Source organism: Trichoderma virens (assembly GCF_000170995.1).
Source record: "Trichoderma virens Gv29-8 chromosome Unknown TRIVIscaffold_1, whole genome shotgun sequence".
NCBI classification, from domain to species: Eukaryota; Fungi; Ascomycota; class Sordariomycetes; order Hypocreales; family Hypocreaceae; genus Trichoderma; species Trichoderma virens.
The window spans coordinates 637,918-656,201 of NW_014013748.1; the positions used below are offsets into that span (position 1 = coordinate 637,918).

The 18,284-nt window shown below is 52.5% G+C and overlaps 6 protein-coding genes across 6 annotated transcripts; 2 read left to right on the forward strand and 4 right to left on the reverse strand.

The window, feature by feature from the left end:
- Positions 1-160: 160 nt before the first annotated feature.
- Positions 161-1,030, forward strand: TRIVIDRAFT_215017 (uncharacterized protein; the record flags this gene model as incomplete). The annotated part of the gene is made up of 1 exon (XM_014105667.1): positions 161-1,030. The coding sequence occupies one exon, from the start codon at positions 175-177 to the stop codon at positions 904-906; it is 732 nt and encodes a 243-aa protein (XP_013961142.1).
- A 200-nt stretch (positions 1,031-1,230) lies between these two features.
- Positions 1,231-2,092, reverse strand: TRIVIDRAFT_62723 (uncharacterized protein; the record flags this gene model as incomplete). Its single annotated transcript, XM_014105668.1, has 2 exons — positions 1,231-1,869; positions 1,985-2,092. The coding sequence occupies 2 exons, from the start codon at positions 2,090-2,092 to the stop codon at positions 1,231-1,233; spliced, it is 747 nt and encodes a 248-aa protein (XP_013961143.1).
- Positions 2,093-2,703: 611 nt separating this feature from the next.
- On the forward strand, positions 2,704-4,617 carry TRIVIDRAFT_215018 (uncharacterized protein; the record flags this gene model as incomplete). The annotated part of the gene is made up of 4 exons (XM_014105669.1): positions 2,704-3,055; positions 3,148-3,219; positions 3,273-3,758; positions 3,969-4,617. 4 exons carry the CDS (start codon positions 2,981-2,983, stop codon positions 4,518-4,520), a joined length of 1,185 nt encoding a protein of 394 aa, XP_013961144.1.
- A 238-nt stretch (positions 4,618-4,855) lies between these two features.
- On the reverse strand, positions 4,856-6,792 carry TRIVIDRAFT_175702 (uncharacterized protein; the record flags this gene model as incomplete). Its single annotated transcript, XM_014105670.1, has 1 exon — positions 4,856-6,792. The coding sequence occupies one exon, from the start codon at positions 6,790-6,792 to the stop codon at positions 5,092-5,094; it is 1,701 nt and encodes a 566-aa protein (XP_013961145.1).
- A 3,839-nt stretch (positions 6,793-10,631) lies between these two features.
- TRIVIDRAFT_34740 (uncharacterized protein) lies at positions 10,632-14,736 on the reverse strand (the record flags this gene model as incomplete). Its single annotated transcript, XM_014105671.1, has 3 exons — positions 10,632-11,302; positions 11,377-14,343; positions 14,406-14,736. 3 exons carry the CDS (start codon positions 14,734-14,736, stop codon positions 10,632-10,634), a joined length of 3,969 nt encoding a protein of 1,322 aa, XP_013961146.1.
- An 810-nt stretch (positions 14,737-15,546) lies between these two features.
- On the reverse strand, positions 15,547-17,327 carry TRIVIDRAFT_34413 (uncharacterized protein; the record flags this gene model as incomplete). Its single annotated transcript, XM_014105672.1, has 3 exons — positions 15,547-16,217; positions 16,276-16,989; positions 17,042-17,327. 3 exons carry the CDS (start codon positions 17,325-17,327, stop codon positions 15,547-15,549), a joined length of 1,671 nt encoding a protein of 556 aa, XP_013961147.1.
- Between the last annotated feature and the right edge of the window lie 957 nt (positions 17,328-18,284).

Sequence of the window (18,284 nt, forward strand, 5' to 3'; positions counted from 1 at the left end):
AATTTTGGTTTCGCGATGTCGGCTGGCGGCGGAAGGCAGGCGGACAGCCGGTAGAATGCCGGCACAATCCCACATTTGCCGCCACTATGGCCGCGGCCATTCCGATGGCGTAGGAAATTTCAATGGCCGTCTGGATCTTGAGGTGATTTGACGAGGGTCCAATTCGCAACAAAGATGAGCTCACCCTTCAGGAGCTGCCTTGCGGCCCGGCCGCTGGCTCGGATCTCGCAGTCAATCGCATCACGAAACGGCATCCAGAGCGTCAGGTCGCTGTCCCAGACAAGCGCACGATGGGAGGATTCAAAAGATGCAAAGCCAGAACCACCCAAGGCGGTGCCTCCAAAGCCTCGAACGGAATCGCTCCTCGACAGCATCTACAACATTACCCAGACGCCAAATAGCCGATCCGCGCAGTCCAATCCCATGGGCAGTCTCTCCCAAAGCATGGTCTTCCAGGCCCTCAGCAAGTCCAACATCGACACCAGCGTCCTATCAGGCGGCCCCTCGCAGGCAGCGCAGAAGAAGGAAGACGAATTGGAGCCGTACCATTTCCACGTCTACTCGCACAAGCACAACACTCACATCACATGCACAAAGCCTAATCGGGAGCCCATCATCTCCATGTCATGCGGCAACATTGGCTTCAGGAAATCACGGCGGGGCACCTTCGACTCGGCCTACTCTTTGACAAAGTACGTTTTGGAGCGATTGATTCACACAGGATGGCCAATGAAGATCCAGCGCCTCGAGCTGGTTCTGCGAGGATTTGGCCAGGGCAGAGAGGCTGCCGTCAAGGTGTTGATGAGCCCAGAAGGCAAGGTGTTGCGGGACAAGATTGTGCGGGTTGCAGATTCAACAAGAATCAAGTTTGCAGGAACGAGAAGCGAGAAGCCAAGACGTTTGTAGATGCTCGGTTGCATCAGCTATATGATGACATGCTGCCGAATGTACCATATCTTGTACAACCTATACCAAAGAAGAATGAGAAAAAAAAGACAAAAACAAACCACCCAAACTAAGCTACAAGCGCAAACTAAAGCGTGACGACATCAAGCTCGTGACATGAAACTCCTGACCCTCATGAAATATAATGGTATCGTGCTGACCCAGTAGCCTGCAAATGGTAAGAAAAACGAAGGAAAAGGCTTGAGCCATGAACGCCAATCTGATCTGCCCATCAACAAAAGAAAAGAAGAAGATAACAGAGTCGACACGCTACGGGCTTGGCTGTTATCGCGGCCGAATAGCCCGCTCTGCGGCCGGAAGCTGTCTGCCCGATGTGTCCCGGAGGATCTGCTTTCCCTTGCCGCTTCCTCCTCTGCGGCGCTCTTCGTCGCTGGTCCATTCGTTGTCACGTTCAGAAAGAAGATGCGGCCTCTGCTGCCCCAGCATGCGCGACTGCTCATCCGCATGCTCATCGTCGTCCTCATCATCGACAAGCTCCCCATCTGCGCTCATATACTCTGGAGGCTCGATCCAATCCCTCGGCACGACGCAGGGCAGCGCGACACCAATACTTGCGGCTCGATTCAGCCATCCCGGGCCCGCATCTCCCGTCAGCTTCTTGCACAGATATGACGTAAAATGGTTGCAGTTCTTTGTGAGCAAATTGTACGAAGTTCCGAGGAACTCTTCCGAAGCGTCCCGCAGAGCAGCGTCAATCTCTTCCTGCGTTGCCAGCGTGAAACCGTGCAGGATCTCGCACTTGAAGGTACCGCCTGGAGGTTCGATCCTGGGCTTTGTCCAATACACTCCGGTGACTCCGCGCTTATCGTGCCCGCCATACGCGTATTCTCGACCGTTGATGACAACTCCTGAGTGAAGCAGAGATGCCCCTATCGTCCACAAGACAGAGGCGACCCTCCCGGGCTATTGATGGAAAGCATGCGTTAGCAATCGGAGCAGTTGGTGGCACATCGAGGAACCGAGCAGCAGCACAACGAGCGCTGCTGCGAAAAAGTCCAGTTTTGGGGTGTGTTCTTACCGGGAGAAGGTCGTAGACGTGGATTTTGATCTCCGTCTTTTGCAGCGACAGTGTCGATCTGTGTCTGCTGGCGCGCTGGCCCGAATGGTGATGCTGCTGAGAAGGCATTGCGACTGTGGTTGCGATTACGATTGCGGTTGCGATTGCGATGCAGAGATGGAGATGGAGATGGTCTTTGTCTCGCGTGTAAGTCGTGAAACAATGCGGGGATCGGGGGTTGGGAGAGGCAAGACAAAGAAATGGAGGAGAGAGAACAGTGGCGAGAACAAGACCAAGCCTAAGAATGAAGACGCCTTAAGTATCCTTATCTCAGCTCTGGTGCGTGACGATCGCCTCGAGGTGAGATGCAGCAGATTGGATTTGGATTGATTACGTCGGCTACGCTGAGCCGGGGAAGCCTGTAAGAAGGGCCCAACAATTCAATATACAGGCTCCGTAGCGGCAAATAGCGCCGGTTCAATAGCTTTTTGGGCGCAGGTTGAATGGCGACGCCCAAAGCGCCTCTCAGCTCAACTGCTTCCGGCAGCGCCGCAATGCCGAACAGCTCCAGGCCTGTGGATTCCGCCTGCCCTATGACCTATGACCTATGACGCATGCCCTGACCCAAGTTGCTAAGGCCCGGGAAAATCTAGCGCCGAGCCCGACATGAGCTTCAGCTAAAGCCCAATCAATGTGGGGTCGATGCTCAAATTTCATTCTCACCATCTCCCCTCCTCTCCAGGAAAAAATAAAAAAGAAGGCAAAAAAGGGCCAGCTTCCATCTGCGCCCCTTTGCTCTTCCAGCTTCCGATATTCCCCTCGAGTCGGTCGCTTCAGGCTTGCAATAGCCAGACGGCCACATTGGCGCCCTCCGTCGCGTCTTCAGCCTCATTTTTGGCTTCTCTTCTCTTCGTTTATCCATCGCGCGCAGCAAGGTCTGCAGCCCTTGGACCTTTTCCGCCCTCTCGACTCCTTGTCCCTTTTATCCCCTCCCGTCACTACGCAAAATCAAGAAAGATGCCTCCCAAGAAGGCCGTTGTCGAGGAGAAGATTCCTCTGGGAAGGCCTGGCAACAACTTGAAGAGTGGCATTGTGAGCAATTACTCTCTTGCCCAGCCCTAGTGGCTGCCCCCCCTCTGCTACGCGAGTGCTTCAGATTTCCTAACATGTCGTCCGCTCTCCAGGTCGGCCTCGCCAACGTCGGCAAATCTACCCTCTTCCAGGCCATCACAAAGTGCAACCTTGGCAACCCTGCTGTATGAAGCCCCCCGCCTCGTCTTTCTTCGTCCGGGGTGCTGACAGCCTGAAGAACTTTCCCTATGCCACCATTGATCCCGAAGAAGCTCGTGTCATTGTGCCCGATGAGCGATTCGACTGGCTGGTTGAGAAATACAAGCCCAAGTCTGTCGTTCCCGCCAACTTGACCGTCTATGATATTGCCGGTCTCACTCGCGGATCTTCTACCGGAGCTGGTCTTGGAAACGCTTTCCTTTCCCACATTCGTGCCGTCGATGCCATCTTCCAGGTGGTCCGATGCTTCGACGATGCTGAGATTATCCACGTCGAGGGTGATGTCAACCCTACCCGTGATCTGGACATCATCAGCGAGGAGCTGAGACTCAAGGATATTGAGTTTGTCGAGAAGGCTCTCGAGAACCAGAAGAAGAAGACTCGCATGGGTGGCCAGAGTCTTGAGCTGAAGAAGGCTAAGATTGAACAGGAGATTATTGAGAAGATCCTGGCCTGGCTTCAGGACGGCAAGGAAGTCCGCAAGGGCAACTGGGCCCCCAAGGAGGTAAGCCAAGTTTTTTTTTGTTTTTCACGTCGAATTCCCGCAATTTCCCTGATGACAAAGGGCCTTGACGGCCTGACCAATATAAACCCAGCTCTTCGAATGTCCATGACATACTGAGAAGAAAAACATTCTGAACACATTGCTTTACACCTCTATCATGTTTATTCAAGCTTCTAAGGTGTTGGTCATGATACTGACAATTTCAATCAGATTGAGGTCATCAACCCTCTGTTCCTGTTGACGGCCAAGCCCGTTGTCTACCTTGTCAACTTGTCTGAAAAGGACTATGTTAGAAAGAAGAACAAGTACCTGCCCAAGGTCGCCGAGTGGATCAAGGAGCACGCCGAGGGCGACCCCATCATCCCCATCTCCGTCTCATATGAGGAGCGTCTGACCCGCTTCGAGACTGAGGAGGAGGCCAAGGAAGAGCAGAAGAAGGTTGGTGCCGAGTCTGCTCTGCCCAAGCTGATTGTCCAGATGCGCAAGGCGCTGCAGCTGGGCAGCTTTTTCACAACGGGAGCCGACGAGGTCCGTCAATGGACTATCCGCACAGGCACCAAGGCTCCCCAGGCTGCCGGTGTCATTCACACCGACTTTGAGAAGACCTTTATCCAGGCTATTGTCTACAACTTCAGCGCCATCAAGGAGCTTGGTGACGAAGCCGAGGTCAGGGCCAAGGGCAAGATCATGACCAAGGGCAAGGATTACGTAGTTGAGGATGGTGACATTATGCTCATCAAGGCTGGTGCTGCCAAGGGTTAAAATAGCGTCTCTACAGAGGAGTGTGTGTAGTAGGTTCTTTTTGTCCCTCGGTTAGGAAAAATGAAAAAGTAAAATACCACCCAAAATTGGAATCTCGTCTTCAGTTTCCTTGTAATGTGTTTGCGTACGACTGAGAGGTTATTGACTGTAGATTGACTAGAATAGCGGTTTATCATTAGTTTTGCATTGCATAACACATCATCACACTCACCCAAGATCAATCATCTGTGTGAGTCTCTTCAATTATTCGTTCTAAATAGTTACACCATACTTTAGCCATGTCCACGCCATTCTCAGTAGAACTCAAGTCACGATTAAAAAAAAAGCCATCTTGTATAACAGAACCATCGTGTATTGAATAAAGGAAAACTTCAAAGAGTGTTTGATTAGGTAGCTATCTACATATATTGAGGTCATTTCAATCATAAAACCAAGAACCACAAAAGGAAAACAAGAAGGAATAAAGGAGAATTAATATAAAAAAAAAATTACTAGTGTCGACCTTGCTCTGGAGGGTTGCGATGGGGAGCAGAGTACGGAACCAGCCGCGAAAATCTCAGCAAACCCGCCATCACAATCCACCATACTTGACGCCTCTCTTGCCCATCTCTTTCCTCCCGACGGGGTCCTCGGGCCACACCCAACCACGACTTCGCTTGGCCTCACGCTTCTCGGCCAGCTGGGGCTTGGGAATCCAGTTGTCGCGAGCCTTGGCCTTTCGCCTGGTGCCGTCGGCGGGAGCGCCAATCTCAGCTTTCCAGTGGGCGTGACCGGCGGGAGTGTGGTCGCTGGCGAGTTGGCAGAGGCCCCAAAGAGCGAGACAGGCCGTCAGGGGAACGCTGTCCGACGAGTCGAGCTCGGCATCGGAAGCAGCGGCGTTGAGCTGAACGGAAGTGATTTCCAAGTCGCCGAAGAAGGGGATCGACTCGGTACCGGCACGAACAAGGACGAGCTCAATCTCGGTGAGGATGAAGCCGTAGCGGCAGCCATGCTCGCGCATAGCATAGTGCAGGGCGGCAAGGCCTCGCAGGTAATCTACACGCTTGATGTTGCCTTCAGCACGCATGCCAGTGTTGAAGCGATCAAAGCTGCGGACGAGACCAACCACTCTTGCCGTGGGCTTGCCACCGAAGATTGCAGCAGCGGTGGACGACTCGCCGATGGCATTGGCAACGAAGATGAGGTCGTTGACGCCCGAGGCTGTCTTGGCTGGGACGGAGAGCTGCAGGGGGCGGTTGGAAGAAATGGCCAGTGCAGAGTTGAGCTTGGGAAGATAGTACGAGGCGTAAAGGCTATGCAGAGCAGCCTCAGTCTCGGGGTGACGAGATGAGAAGGCAGGTGTCTGGAGTAGAGGAGCAGGAACGGGAGAGTTGAGCAGAGCAGAAGCGCCAGGGAGAGACAGGATGGCCGAGGCATTGAAGCTCGACCATGAGGAGATGTTGCGGACATCCCACCAGAAGTGCTTGATTGAAGGATCTCGAAGAGGAAAGGAGATGGTTCGGACCAGAGACGCAGCAGGGTTGGGACATGTCAGGTGCTCCATGAGAGTGGTTGACGGCGCTGGCTCAGGAGTAGCGGCGGTGGCCAGGCTCAAGGGTGATGGGGCACGAGGGAGGTAAGACGGGAACATGTACTCTGACTGCTGCGAAGCGGCGGTGGTGGTGGGCACAAAGGGCATCTGGCGATATGTTGGATAGCCATACTTGTCGATAGTGGCAGCGTCAACGTTGAGACTTGTGCGGCGAGACGGCGGCAGGCTGTCATGGGCGAAGCTTGCAGGCGAAGCAAGAAGCGATGAAGGGAAAGCCGTGGGCTCATCATGCGTCTGCGGGGGAGGGGTGGCAAAGGGCGAGATGTGAGCAAAGGCCATGTTGGCAACGGTCTCGGGGTTGGTGTAACTCCGGGAGTGGCTTGTGCGGAAGGGCTTTGAAGCTGGGGGAGGCGGCGTGGACTGCTGGCTGGCAAGCCTTGCTCTTGCTGAACGAATAGAGCTGGAGCGAGAGTGTGATACCCGCGACAAGTGAGGCTGGCTGATATCCTGATCTTGAGAGCGAATCTTGGGCAGCAGAAGGGGACCATGCTGGCGGACGGGAGGGCTGGCGCGAGGAGGAGTTGAGAAGCGAGAGCACGCTGAGTCTGCTATTGAGTCTACTGCAGAGACTGTTGAGTAGATGGATGAAGCCTTTGATGTAGATCGGACATGGCGGCTGTGAGAGTTGTATGGCAGCGCCAGGAGGCTTGAGGGGTAGTGGTCGAGGCTGTAGGCTTCCATGAGAGGCATGCTCTCCATGGGAGGCGTCGTAGGATCTTCCACTGAGGGCGAGGGAGAGGGGAATGTGAAGTCGAAGGCGACGTCGGCTACCAGACTGTGTTTTGACATGTAAGCATGAAGATGGTACGAGAGATTCTCACAGCGATGTAGGCTGAACTCACGCTGACATGATGGCGGCTGTTGTGGTGCTGTGAGGATGAAGGCGAAAAAAAAAAAAATATTAAGTAACCGTATTAGGGCGATGAAGGAGGCCGGCTCCAAGTGAGTTTGTTTTCTATTTGTTTTTTTGTTTTTTGTGAGAGTGGTGTATATATAAAACGAATCTCCAAGTGTTTGGAGTATGTTCGGCCAGCGAGCAGTGATGCGGTCTAGATGAATATCCAACGTTGTTTGACAAAAAACAAAGAGATGCAAGCACAAATCAAGAGAGGAGAGGGGAGGGGATTATGGGGAGGAATGGAGAGGAATGGACTGAGGCGAGAGAACGATTGGAAACCAAGGGACGAGGCCGTCTTCTTATCCTTGGTGCAGACCTTGGGGGTTTGAGGGTCCGAAGATGGTCGCCAGGCCACGGCCGTCTGTCTGGGGGGCGTGTGCGATGGCAGCGGCCGAGGGCGTGTTGCAGGCGAGGTGTGGAGCAGCCGAACTGGCAGCACAAGACAGGCCTCATATGGGCTCGCAGCGAAGCATATTGCTAGCACCACCCTCTGGCCATGGCCCATCCCCATCCATGTTGCAGCAGCCGGTCTCTACGCCGTGAGAGTCGCCAGCGGCTCGTGGATCAGCGAGGCGGCGGCTTAGCCCTTTGCCCACCCCCCTCGAACACCCGCGTCTGCCCACTTTGGCTTGTCTTGGGCACGATATATCATGATGGCATGAAACGCGACCCGACGTGGACGGGGGTTGAGAGTCATTGACGGACTGGGACGCGCAACCAGACGATCTGCGTTGTACAAGAGCTAAATACCGTCAGGCGTCAGTCAATATGCTGGTGGCTTGCTTCAATGTTAGCTATCAATACGATACGCACCATGCTATGCCATGCCATGCCATGCAATGCGGCCCAGAGCTTGGGATCCGGATTCGTTGCCGCCCCCGCCCAAGTCCTACATGCTCTCTTTCACCTTGAAAGACCAAATGCTACCAGGATCTGCCCCAGCCTGCTGACCGCTGGCCGTCCATGCAGAATTGCCGGCAGACGAGGCCACGGCATTCCGGCTTCTCAGTGGATGGAAGCAGCGAAGCCACCCTGGACGCTTCAATGTTCTTTTCTAGGCCCTGCACTTTTGAGGTGGGGGTTGTGGGGCCTCTCTTTCGCACCACAGAAAAGAGAAGAAGAGCGAAATATCCCAAGGCTGGGACTTTGAAAATAACTTACAGGTACTGTAGGGCTCAGAGGGCTCTAGCGGCGTCGGGTCTGCTGGGGCTTAGCGGGTTGCTGCAGGCGCCGACCCTGTGAGTGGCCAGCAGTGGCCCATGACTCATTTTAGCGGATTTTTTCGTGCGCTGGACGTGTTTTTTGGGAGGGGAGGGAAGAAGATGGGAGTTGGTTCGTGGGTTGTTGGACGCGCGAGATGGGCGATCTCGCGGATCTCGTTGGATCTTGGCGTTGAAGAATTCGCGAACCTCTCATTTTTTTGGGTTTTGGGTTTTGGTTGTATTCTTTGTGCTTGCTTGAATTAGGCTTTGGGTAGGCTTTGTTACAGGTACAGTAGATGCATCCTTTCTTTCGTATCGTGTTTCTGCTGCCGCGCCAAGCAAAGAGGCTCCTCCACTCACACGGCTGTATTGTCTGGACCCCATATTCATGCTCTCGAGGTATTATTACTGTACTGCTTCTTCCGTATGTAGTACCATGTAGCAAATACTACTAGGTACCGTTGCCTTAGGTAGGTAGTACAGTACTCTGCTGAATCAAATTAAAATTCAGAACTAATAATCTAATAATAATAGCAATAATCGCCGCAAGTCCCAGTCCGGCTCGTACCGAAAATCCGCTCTATTTTTGCTTACTTAAAATTGCGACGACGCCGCAAATAGGCGCACGGCAAAGAGCCCTTTCCGGGCGCTTAGAGCGGAGACTCCAGGTCCCCAAAGCCGCCGGGCGCTTAACGGCATCAAAATCTGCTGTGCTTGTCTTACACGCATTGCCTGCCTGCTGCAAATAAGAACATGGAATAAAAGAAAATCCGCATTTAACGGCCAGCTCTCGTCCCAGCCCGTGATCCGAGCGTCCCTCGCACCACCGATCGGGGGGGATCAGACGCTTTCCATTTCTCAATCTTACGGTTCCCGATGGGAGACGTCCCACTGCGGCGGCTGCGGAGATTCGCTTTGCCGGGTGCAGTGCAGTACTAGTTGAGGCTCTCGTCTATTATACCGGATCCCAGCTGTGCCGTAGTTATTGTACTACCTAGTATGGATACCTACTACTACTATACAGTATCAGATACCAAGAAATTCATTTCAGCATCGATGCTTCGCCTACTTGCCTTTCGCATCCAGGCGCGTACCCGCAGCCAATAACCATCCGCAAAGCCTCCCTCATTGCGCGGCTTCTCATTCGCCACAGCCGCCCACGCGCCTGCGTACAAAGCAGAGATCTGCCTCACCTTGTCCTCCCAAATAGACATCAGTCCATATTCGTCCCACGATCGCGCATCTTTTCTTTGCAGCAAACACGTGTAATTCCCAAAAAAGGACCATCCATCTTTCTTTCAACGCGCGCCTCATTTCTTCCGTCCATCGCGTCTTCTCTCCAGCTCTCTGTCCAATCGGCTTCTCGCACGCCTCCTCCACGCAATGATTGGCTCCCGTCTCTTCGAATCGCCCGTTTGGTGCCCACGCTAGCTCTTTAGTTACCCATCTAAGCCAGTCGAGGTTAACAAGAAATTCAACAACTTACAAGTACAGCAGTAATACGCACCCCACATGGAAAAAAGATTCGCATCCATCATCCATGCCATGTGTGCGCTGTCTAGTTCATGTTCCGGGTCCTGTCAGGTTCGGGTTCCGGTGCGTGTTTCATCTTTTGCTGCCCACGAACCCAACCTGCGAATCTTTTTCGTTTCGAAACATGCCCAAAGCGGCGACGGCACTCGTAGAAACTCGCGATCCTGTGACTCTTCGTCCCAGTTTAGGCTGCGTGCATGCACGCTATATGCACGATTTCGCTAGTATGGCTGTCTGCTGGCAGTAGAAGAGTTTTTCTTCTTCTTTATCTAGCCTTACATTCCACTCGTTATTCAACATGTCGTCGGGTATCAAACCTGTTTCACCGTCATTTAATCTATCTGGCGTACATACAGCCATGTTCAAGGTGGAGTCGTAAAAGTTCGTCAAGATGTGCCAACTCATCATTAGCATCCACCAGTGTTTTCTTTGGTTCCCTTATTCTTATCAAGAAGAGTCATTAGCTTGGGGTACAGTAGCAGCGACACGCACTCTCTCGTTCCAGGGTAAGGCAATATACACTCCCAGCATCACCACAGCTGAATATCAAGGTAAAAAGATAAAATTTCATCGCTGTCTTTTCTATCATGATAATTAAAAAAATTGTAAGAGTATTGTAGCGTCATCTTTATCGGTTCTTCCCCAACGCCCGGTGCCAAACCAAAAGTTTAATCGTAAAGCTATCCAGCACCGACACATCATGCGCAAAACTAGCCGTCCCATTCGCCCTTCTAGCCCCCCTTCTTAGTCGAGCCCAACTCTGCAAGTCCCTAGCCAACGATTTGTGCGCTGTCGCGTCTTTTCTGTGACGCGTCGTCGCTCGTCGCCTCACTGACACGCTGGCATGTGAGCAAAAGTTCGTCTCTTGTCCCCTTCTTGTGACTCAGTCACTCCACTCCGCTTGTTTCGTTTGCTGTCGGCACGTCATCCCCGTCCTCGGTTTCTTGTTTCTGATCTGTTGGGGGCGATGGGGGTCGTCGTTGTGACATGGCATTCATCCCCCCCTGTTGGTAGTTCCCCAGTCGGACTATCCTCAACGCTCGCATCATGCCTTCGAGCCTTACCCGTTCCTGCACCACCATGCCCCGGGCATACTCGCGAATAGCCCGGAGACCCATTTGGTCGTGGAGTTCCTGCCATCCAGCCAATTCGCTGGCTACCGTCTGTTGCGTGTATCGAAGTTCCCTCGAGAGAAACGACGCCTGCTCTCTTGATTGGCGGGCCTTCTTCTCCTTCTCCTCCTGGTTTCGCTGTCTGGAGTCGTCGAGCAAGCCAAGGGGCCACCTTGAAGGTCGCATCGCGGAACTATCGTTTCTATCCGCCTCTCGCTTGGCTGCCGTAATCTGTCCAATAAGGTTTGTCGGCCTGGACAGCGCAGAGAGCAGTGCCTGCACCGTAGATTGAATCGCCAGCAGCGTCGTGTGGAATATGACTTGTGGATTATGTTGAACAGGCGCCATGGCCCTAACAAACACTTCCAGGCCTACAATGTGCTGCGGAGGCAGGTATTGAATGGTAAACACTGCTCGGTAGAGCAGCGCTGATGCATCGTAAAAATCTAGCAAAAGGGGGTGTTTCATCGTCAGTTGTAATCCCACCATTGACAGGCAGTTTCAAAGGCCGAGCACTCACCTGTAGCAACTTGGCCAACGGCATTCGCACGCCTCGTCACGCTCTTCGTCGAGTAGCTGATGCTTCGGACCATCTCTCGCGCATGGTTGACGAATTGTTCCACTTCGCGTACGTCCTCCATAGGTTCGTATTCTTCGCGGATCTTCTCTACCCTTGTTTCTGTCTTGAGCTTTGTTCTCTGCTCCATGGCCTCCAGTTGCAGTTCCGGTACGAGGAAAAATTCCCACAGCATCTCGTGAGTAGAAAGGGTGGGGTGGCTCAGCATGATTTTCAGGAACCAGTCCGTTCGTATCTGGATATCCCGCAGCGCCGCGCGAGACGGCCTCGAGGGCAGCTGGAACGGCCACCTGGTATCCGATATGGAGGGAATCCAAGACGCCGGATTCTCTTCGGACAGGAGGCGTGCCAGCTGCTCAAAATCAGTCAACGACCGGCGACTGGTAGTGACCGTATAGCTATCGTGATCTGTTGGAGCTGCCGACTTTAGCACCAACCTAACTGTGCTGTCCTCGACGAAAAAAGCTCTGACGACTCCTGTAATCCGGCCGTCCCTTGCTGGTGGCATGCTGAAAAGGCCAAGGTCGTCAATTCTATTTCTAACATCGTCATCCTTAGCCAGCTCCACGGCAGTGAGACCTCGTAGTTCTTTAGCCCCAATGTCCACTCGAGGGTCGGCAAAAAGGGCCCTGACCATATCGTATCGGCCATATTTGCTGGCAACCATCAGTGCTGTAAACTTCTTCTCGTTCGTCGCGTTGACATCCACGTCGCAGTATTGCAAGATTCTCAGCGCCAACCTCGGGTCATTCATAATGTGCAACAGGGTATTTCCCTTGCCGTCTATATGTTCATCGACGTGCAGGGGCTGCCCGTCAAGCTGTGTCTGCTGCGCGGCTCTAATACCGTCCTCGACCATGGTATAGTACTCCACATGATCATAGCAGCGACACAACGCGAAAAGCGGCGTCTGCCCATTCTTGTCTCTCTGGCGCCAAGGGATCAGTGGCCCTATCACACCAATCATCCAAGGCGCATTAAACAGGTAATGCCCGACACTTCGGCCCCAGATGTCTTGCACTGAAAAGTACTGCTCTAACTGTCCCGGGCGGGCCTTGTCGAGAAGATAATCGAGAAGAGAGTTGATCAGCTCGCGATTACCTAGCTGAGTGGCAGCGCTCAATAGTGTGGTGTTTTCGTTGTTAACGTCTCTCAGTACGCTGTCAAACGGATAGTATCCGGACAAGGACAAAAGATAACCCAACGTTTCCACGCTTCCACTCTGCACAGCCATCATCAAAACGGATTCACCCAAGGCACTACTGGTTTGAGCAAGCCTCTCCACAGAGATGTCACCTTCTAGCGCGCTTCCCAGAGTGCCAATGCTTGCCGTCATTGAGTGGTAGGAGAACTCGGATGCACTTGATAAGCTCCTGGTATCCATGGCAACCCTTTTGGTTCTCTTGAGTGGCAGATCGAGTATCGACTCGTTTGCGCCATCACCACCGGTGATCTGAAAGGGGAATACGTGGCCTAGCCCGGTGCCGTGCGAAAATCGATCCGAAGAGTTCAACACAAGTGATGATCGCCTCGAGGAACCATGCGCTAGCTTGAACACAGGCTTGGCGGGAACTTGATCGTTTACATTGTCGTCGCTATCTTCGATGTCATCGTCATCTCCAACTGCGCAAGGGTTCGGTTCCATGATGTTCCTCAGCTCTTTTAGGTCTGCCCCCTTGGCGGCATCCCACAGAGCCTTGTTCTTCTTGCTGGCACGACGCAAGCCAGCCGAGTCAGTAAAAAGGTATGCTAGTACGGCCTCAAAGGTACTCAAAGCATACCCCATCTCCCCGCTGTCCACATCCTCGACGAAGATGAAATTTCTAACATAGGCCAGTCGAGCCTGTAGGTTCTTGGCTTGGGACCGAATCACGACGTATAACAGCAGGGAAACCAAGGTATCAGCATTCACAGTCATGATGGCCTTTTCGGATGACGGTAGCTCTGTCCCAGCACCGCCCAAAGATCTTGAGGTATCGGTCAGTTGTGAGGCAATCTTCATGGTCGACAGTAGCAAATCCAGCATTTCCTGCGGGCTCATAGCGGTGGAAATCTTTCTGAATTCTTCGACGGCAGGGTTGAGTTGTGTAACGAGATCGTGTTTGGCTTTCAAGCCCCCGTCAATCGCAATGCCTAATTGGGAAATATCGATGAATTCCATTTTGCGAATCTTGGCCTCAAGTTCCAAATCATCCCGTCGCTTGATGGCGCTGAGCTTGCCAAATAACAGGCCATGAACGTTTTCAGCAATGTACCGCTCGATCAGTTTCTCCACAAGAGGGCCTGTCAAGTCTGTTGTGGCACCTAGCAGTGACAGCTGTTGCTTATCCACTCCTTGGAAGATATCAATAGCAGCCGTAACAGCACTCTCAAGGGATGCGCGCATAATATCCTCGTCATCCTCGAGAAAAAAGTCCTCGACAACAGGTAAGCTATTATTATAATTTGCTTTGCCGCTCTTAACCGTCAAGCTATCTGCCCTTGCCCGTCTGGCGGCGGTCGCAACGGGACCATCTGGCTTCGGATCTGGAATGTATGCAGCCGACGGCGGCGGCGGCAGTGGCTTCTGGAAAACTGTTGAAAACTCTATAAAGAGCTTCTCCAGCCCCGGTTGCATTTGGCGAGCAATCATGGGGAAGTGGTTGAGAAGATCGTGGAAGCTCCTAATATCCTTCTTGCGCGGCAGAGCGTTATCTGCCGAGTCGCCATTGGCCTGCTTCTTTTGTTGTTGCTCCGCAGCGGCGCGACTCCTGGTGCCGGAGACGAGGACCGCGGGCTCGAGCCTAATCTCTTCCCATGTTCCAACAAGAGGCTTGGAGATGAAGTATACCAGCCATTGTCGAGGCTCGAAGACGTCCGGGTACCATGTGGTGTCGTTAAGGATCTGGGCTTGCGCAAGAGACTTGAATCCTGCGGCGCATCCAGGTTAGCTGTGCTTTGGCTTGAGACACAATGCAGTCTCGCAAGTATACCTTTGTTACTGTAGATGAAAGAGTCCTTGACAATCACACTCCTCCCGTTGAGAGTATTGAACTGGCGAGCCTTGCCTCTAGCCTCGCGCAAGTTCTGGGTGCTGTCCTTGGCGCCCGCAGGCCCATCAGGCCCGGCGATGCGCAGTACATGGCTGGCTAGAAACTCCTCCGAGGCGACGACCTCGTGGGCCGGGGCGCCGCTCTCCGTCTCGCGATGGGTGAGAAGCACATCGGTCAAGGGCACCAGCAGGATATGGTGGTGGACGGGGGTGCACTGCGCAACGACCTGGCTCTTGAAGAAGGCGGACAGAAAGGGGTTTAGTGGTTGCATTCACTCGACTTGCTGGGAGGACGTCGTCGAGCCGAGTCGATCTCCTGGCGGGAGCAGTTTGGTTGGGAGAAGCTGGAGATCGAGGGGGGAGAATCGAGGGGGCGATCGAGGGGGGAATCGAGGGGGGAATCGAGGGGGTGACTGCGGAATGGTCGGCCAGCGAGAGACATGAAAAAGCGATGGAATGTGCGGCGGGCGAGGTATCAATTCAACAAAATGCTATCGTAACAAAAACTGGAGCGGATCTCGGGCGGCGCAAGGCGAGGGTTTGCGCTGGAAATGTGGAAATACAGAGCTGAGCTGGTTGGAAGAGGGCAAGATGAGCTGCAAAAGATACTGACCTCATCCCACGCGTTTCTGCTGGGCTTAGACCAGTCTGGAATCCCTTGTACCTGGAAACCTTGTGCGCTAAGATGCGGGAGGAGCACGGGCCCCAGCAGGTTATTGTCCGATTGCAGAGGGAAGAATGGATGATCCGGGTTTCTTTTTTATCATGTGCTTACCCGGGAGTGAGAGTGTGATTTATTGATATTATTTGCGATGGATATCTCTATTTCTCTGTGCTTTGGAGGGTTGAATGACGTTTGATATTGCATGTGATGATTATTCAGGACTTTCGGAGAAGTGAGGGCTGTCATGGCAGCTATGGGGTTAAACTAAACTTGACAGCTATCTGCCTAGCTCCAATTCGATACCTAACCACAACAAATACATGCCATCCATACTCTGCCCTGAAAACAACCCACGTGTCTTGAATAAAGTTCAATTAATCACTCTCATCCATTAAAATCTCCATCTGCTCTGCAAAATCTAAAGAGACGCCCAAATCTTTCTCCACAGCGGTACCCTCTGTGTCTGCTCCTCGTATCCATCTCCCACTAAGCCACTCTTATCCAGATCGCTCCTCCGTCCACTATCCAAGTCAATGTCCCAGCTCCTCTTGAACGGATCATCTCCTCTCCAGTACAGCTTGCACACCACGTAAATAACACCAAAGAGCGGCAATAGAATATACGCATCAACAAACTTGCCCGCGGTAAACGGCGACAACGTTGTCCATCCTTGCACCAGCGCGAGGAAGACATTGAAGAAGACACCAAAGTATGGGCTGTATGGATAAAACATGCTCTTAAACGGCAAATCGCTTACTCGGCGCTGCTGAGTCGTCCACGCTCGGCGGAAGCGGATATGGATGAAGCTGATGCTTCCCCAGACCAGGAATGTGCTCACACCAGCGAGGTTGATGATGTAACTGTAAGCCTTTGATGCTCCGGTTGAGACGTTCATCATGGAAATGGCGCCAACGGCATTGGTGAGGACAATGGCCCAAACAGGGACGCCTCGCTTGTTAACCCAGCCGAGAATCTTGGGTGCCTTTCCAGACTGTGCCATGTATAAGATGGTCCGTGAGCCGATATAGATGGATGAGTTGACAGCGGACAAGCAGGTAATGAGGATAAAAGCATTGATGAGATGGACACCTGGAAAAACATTCGTTAGTACATTTTGCAAAGGCAAATGAAGGATTCTCAAACAAACCTCCATTCCAACCAGCGTTCTGGATAGCAATCGTCATGGGGCTCTGCAGAGCCTTGGCACCTCCATTGATCAACTCGTCGGAATCAGCTGGGCAAGTGAGGCCGAAGAAGAAGGCAGATCCCATATAGACAAAAATGATGCGGAAGAATACTTGACGGATAGCCCGCGGTACTGCAACGCCTGGGTTTCTCGTCTCGGTGGCGGCAACGGCAACAGACTCGACTCCGGCATAAAAGGTAGAGCAAAAGACAAACACAGTGGCAACTCCTCGGAAGCCATGGCCGTTGAAGGCTCCAGGATGATGCCAGTATCGGAACCCAATGGGCCCATCTTGGCCAATGAGTCCACCAGATGCATATACAATGGAGAAGATGAAGTATGCCGTTAGACCAAGAATCTTGATAAGCGCCAGGATATACTCTGCTTCACCAAAAGCCGTGATGCCTCCAATGATCTGAAATGCCAGGAATACGGTCCAGAGAATAAGAAACCAGCCCCAGAGAGGAACCTTGGGCGCCCAAAAGTTGAGAATGCTGCAGATAACGTTGTACTCGCTGGCCAAGACGGTGGCCCAGATGATGAAATAGTTCCAGCCAACGGCCACGGAGAAAGACTTGTCGACCATGCGTTCAGCTAGAGAAACAAAAGCGCCACCTCCTGGGTATAGAGTGGTGATTTCACCTAGAGACTGCATGACGGAGAAAGCAATGATACCTGGGATAAGGTTAGATATAGAAGAGCTGGTGTCTGATACCGGGAAACATACCAATGACACCAAATCCAATGATAAGTGACGCTGGGCCACCGCTATTCAATGCTCCTCCTGAGCCAACCAGCAAACCAGGCCCAATGATTCCAGCAAGAGCCATCATAGACAAGTGACGATTCTTCAGCCCGCGCTTGACACCTGAATCCGGGTCGATCAAGTCATGGTCACTGGCATCCACGCTGCGCGCTCCAAACTGCTGTTGATATACCGGAGACTCTTCAGCTGAGACATCGTCCAGTCGCGGCTCGTCGTCAAACTTGCCGGATCTGTTGTGGCGAAACATGGTATCTCAGTTTCTCGACTTCTACACTCCTCGAGTTGACACGGCGAGAATGTTTAAGGGTGGAGAAGAAGAAGTGCTGACGGGGAGAAGAACGAGCTTCAAATATAAGACAAGTTTCAAAGCAACGAATCCCCAGCACGAGCCCGAGAAATCCAAAAAAGCGGAATAACCATCCAGCCACCGCGATGATGCAAGAATAGAGATTTAATGTAAGACGGCTCAAGTCCGAACATATATCTCTTATTTGAAGTCGCTCCGATTTGCGACGGACTAACGCACCTGGGCACAGCGCGCACCGTGATGCTACGATAGTGGTTTTCCCTCTGTCTTTTGCTCTGACTCGTTGCACTGCTAGTTTGCCGTGTTGTTCGGGACCCTTGCATCTAGCCTGCGATCACGTCACTTCACGTTTTTGCCTCCACATGGCGGATGGAGAAAAGCGTTTGCGGTGTAGAATGAGACATTGCGAGGCTGGTGCGTGGAGGGAGATGTGCCCCTACCTATGCGAGATCGCTTCATGTGATCAATACTTCAATCAGTTTAAACTTGCAGCTGATTTACTAAATTCGTCTAAATCTTTTCTTCTTCTCATTCATTCGAGAATATTTCTCGCAGGCTGCGTCGCAGTCCAAGGCATCCATTCATAATCCCGGTCCTTGATATTGAGCTAAAAATGGCGCCGATCACGACATCGCCATGGGGCCGATAGTGGAGAGCCTTGAATGGCCAAAGCGGCACAAGGCTGTCAAATGGTTAGAGGATGGCCTAGTGACATTCAGTAATATGTACGCATGGGAGATGAAGATGAAGCTGGACTGAAGCAAAAGAGTAGACGACGATGCAGGTTGCTTGCAGAGACTTACATGTATCTGTCATGGATTTTGGACGTATTACGGGATGAAATGCACTATATAATCATGTATTTCTTTAAGAGAAGTCTCAAAAATTGTATCATCT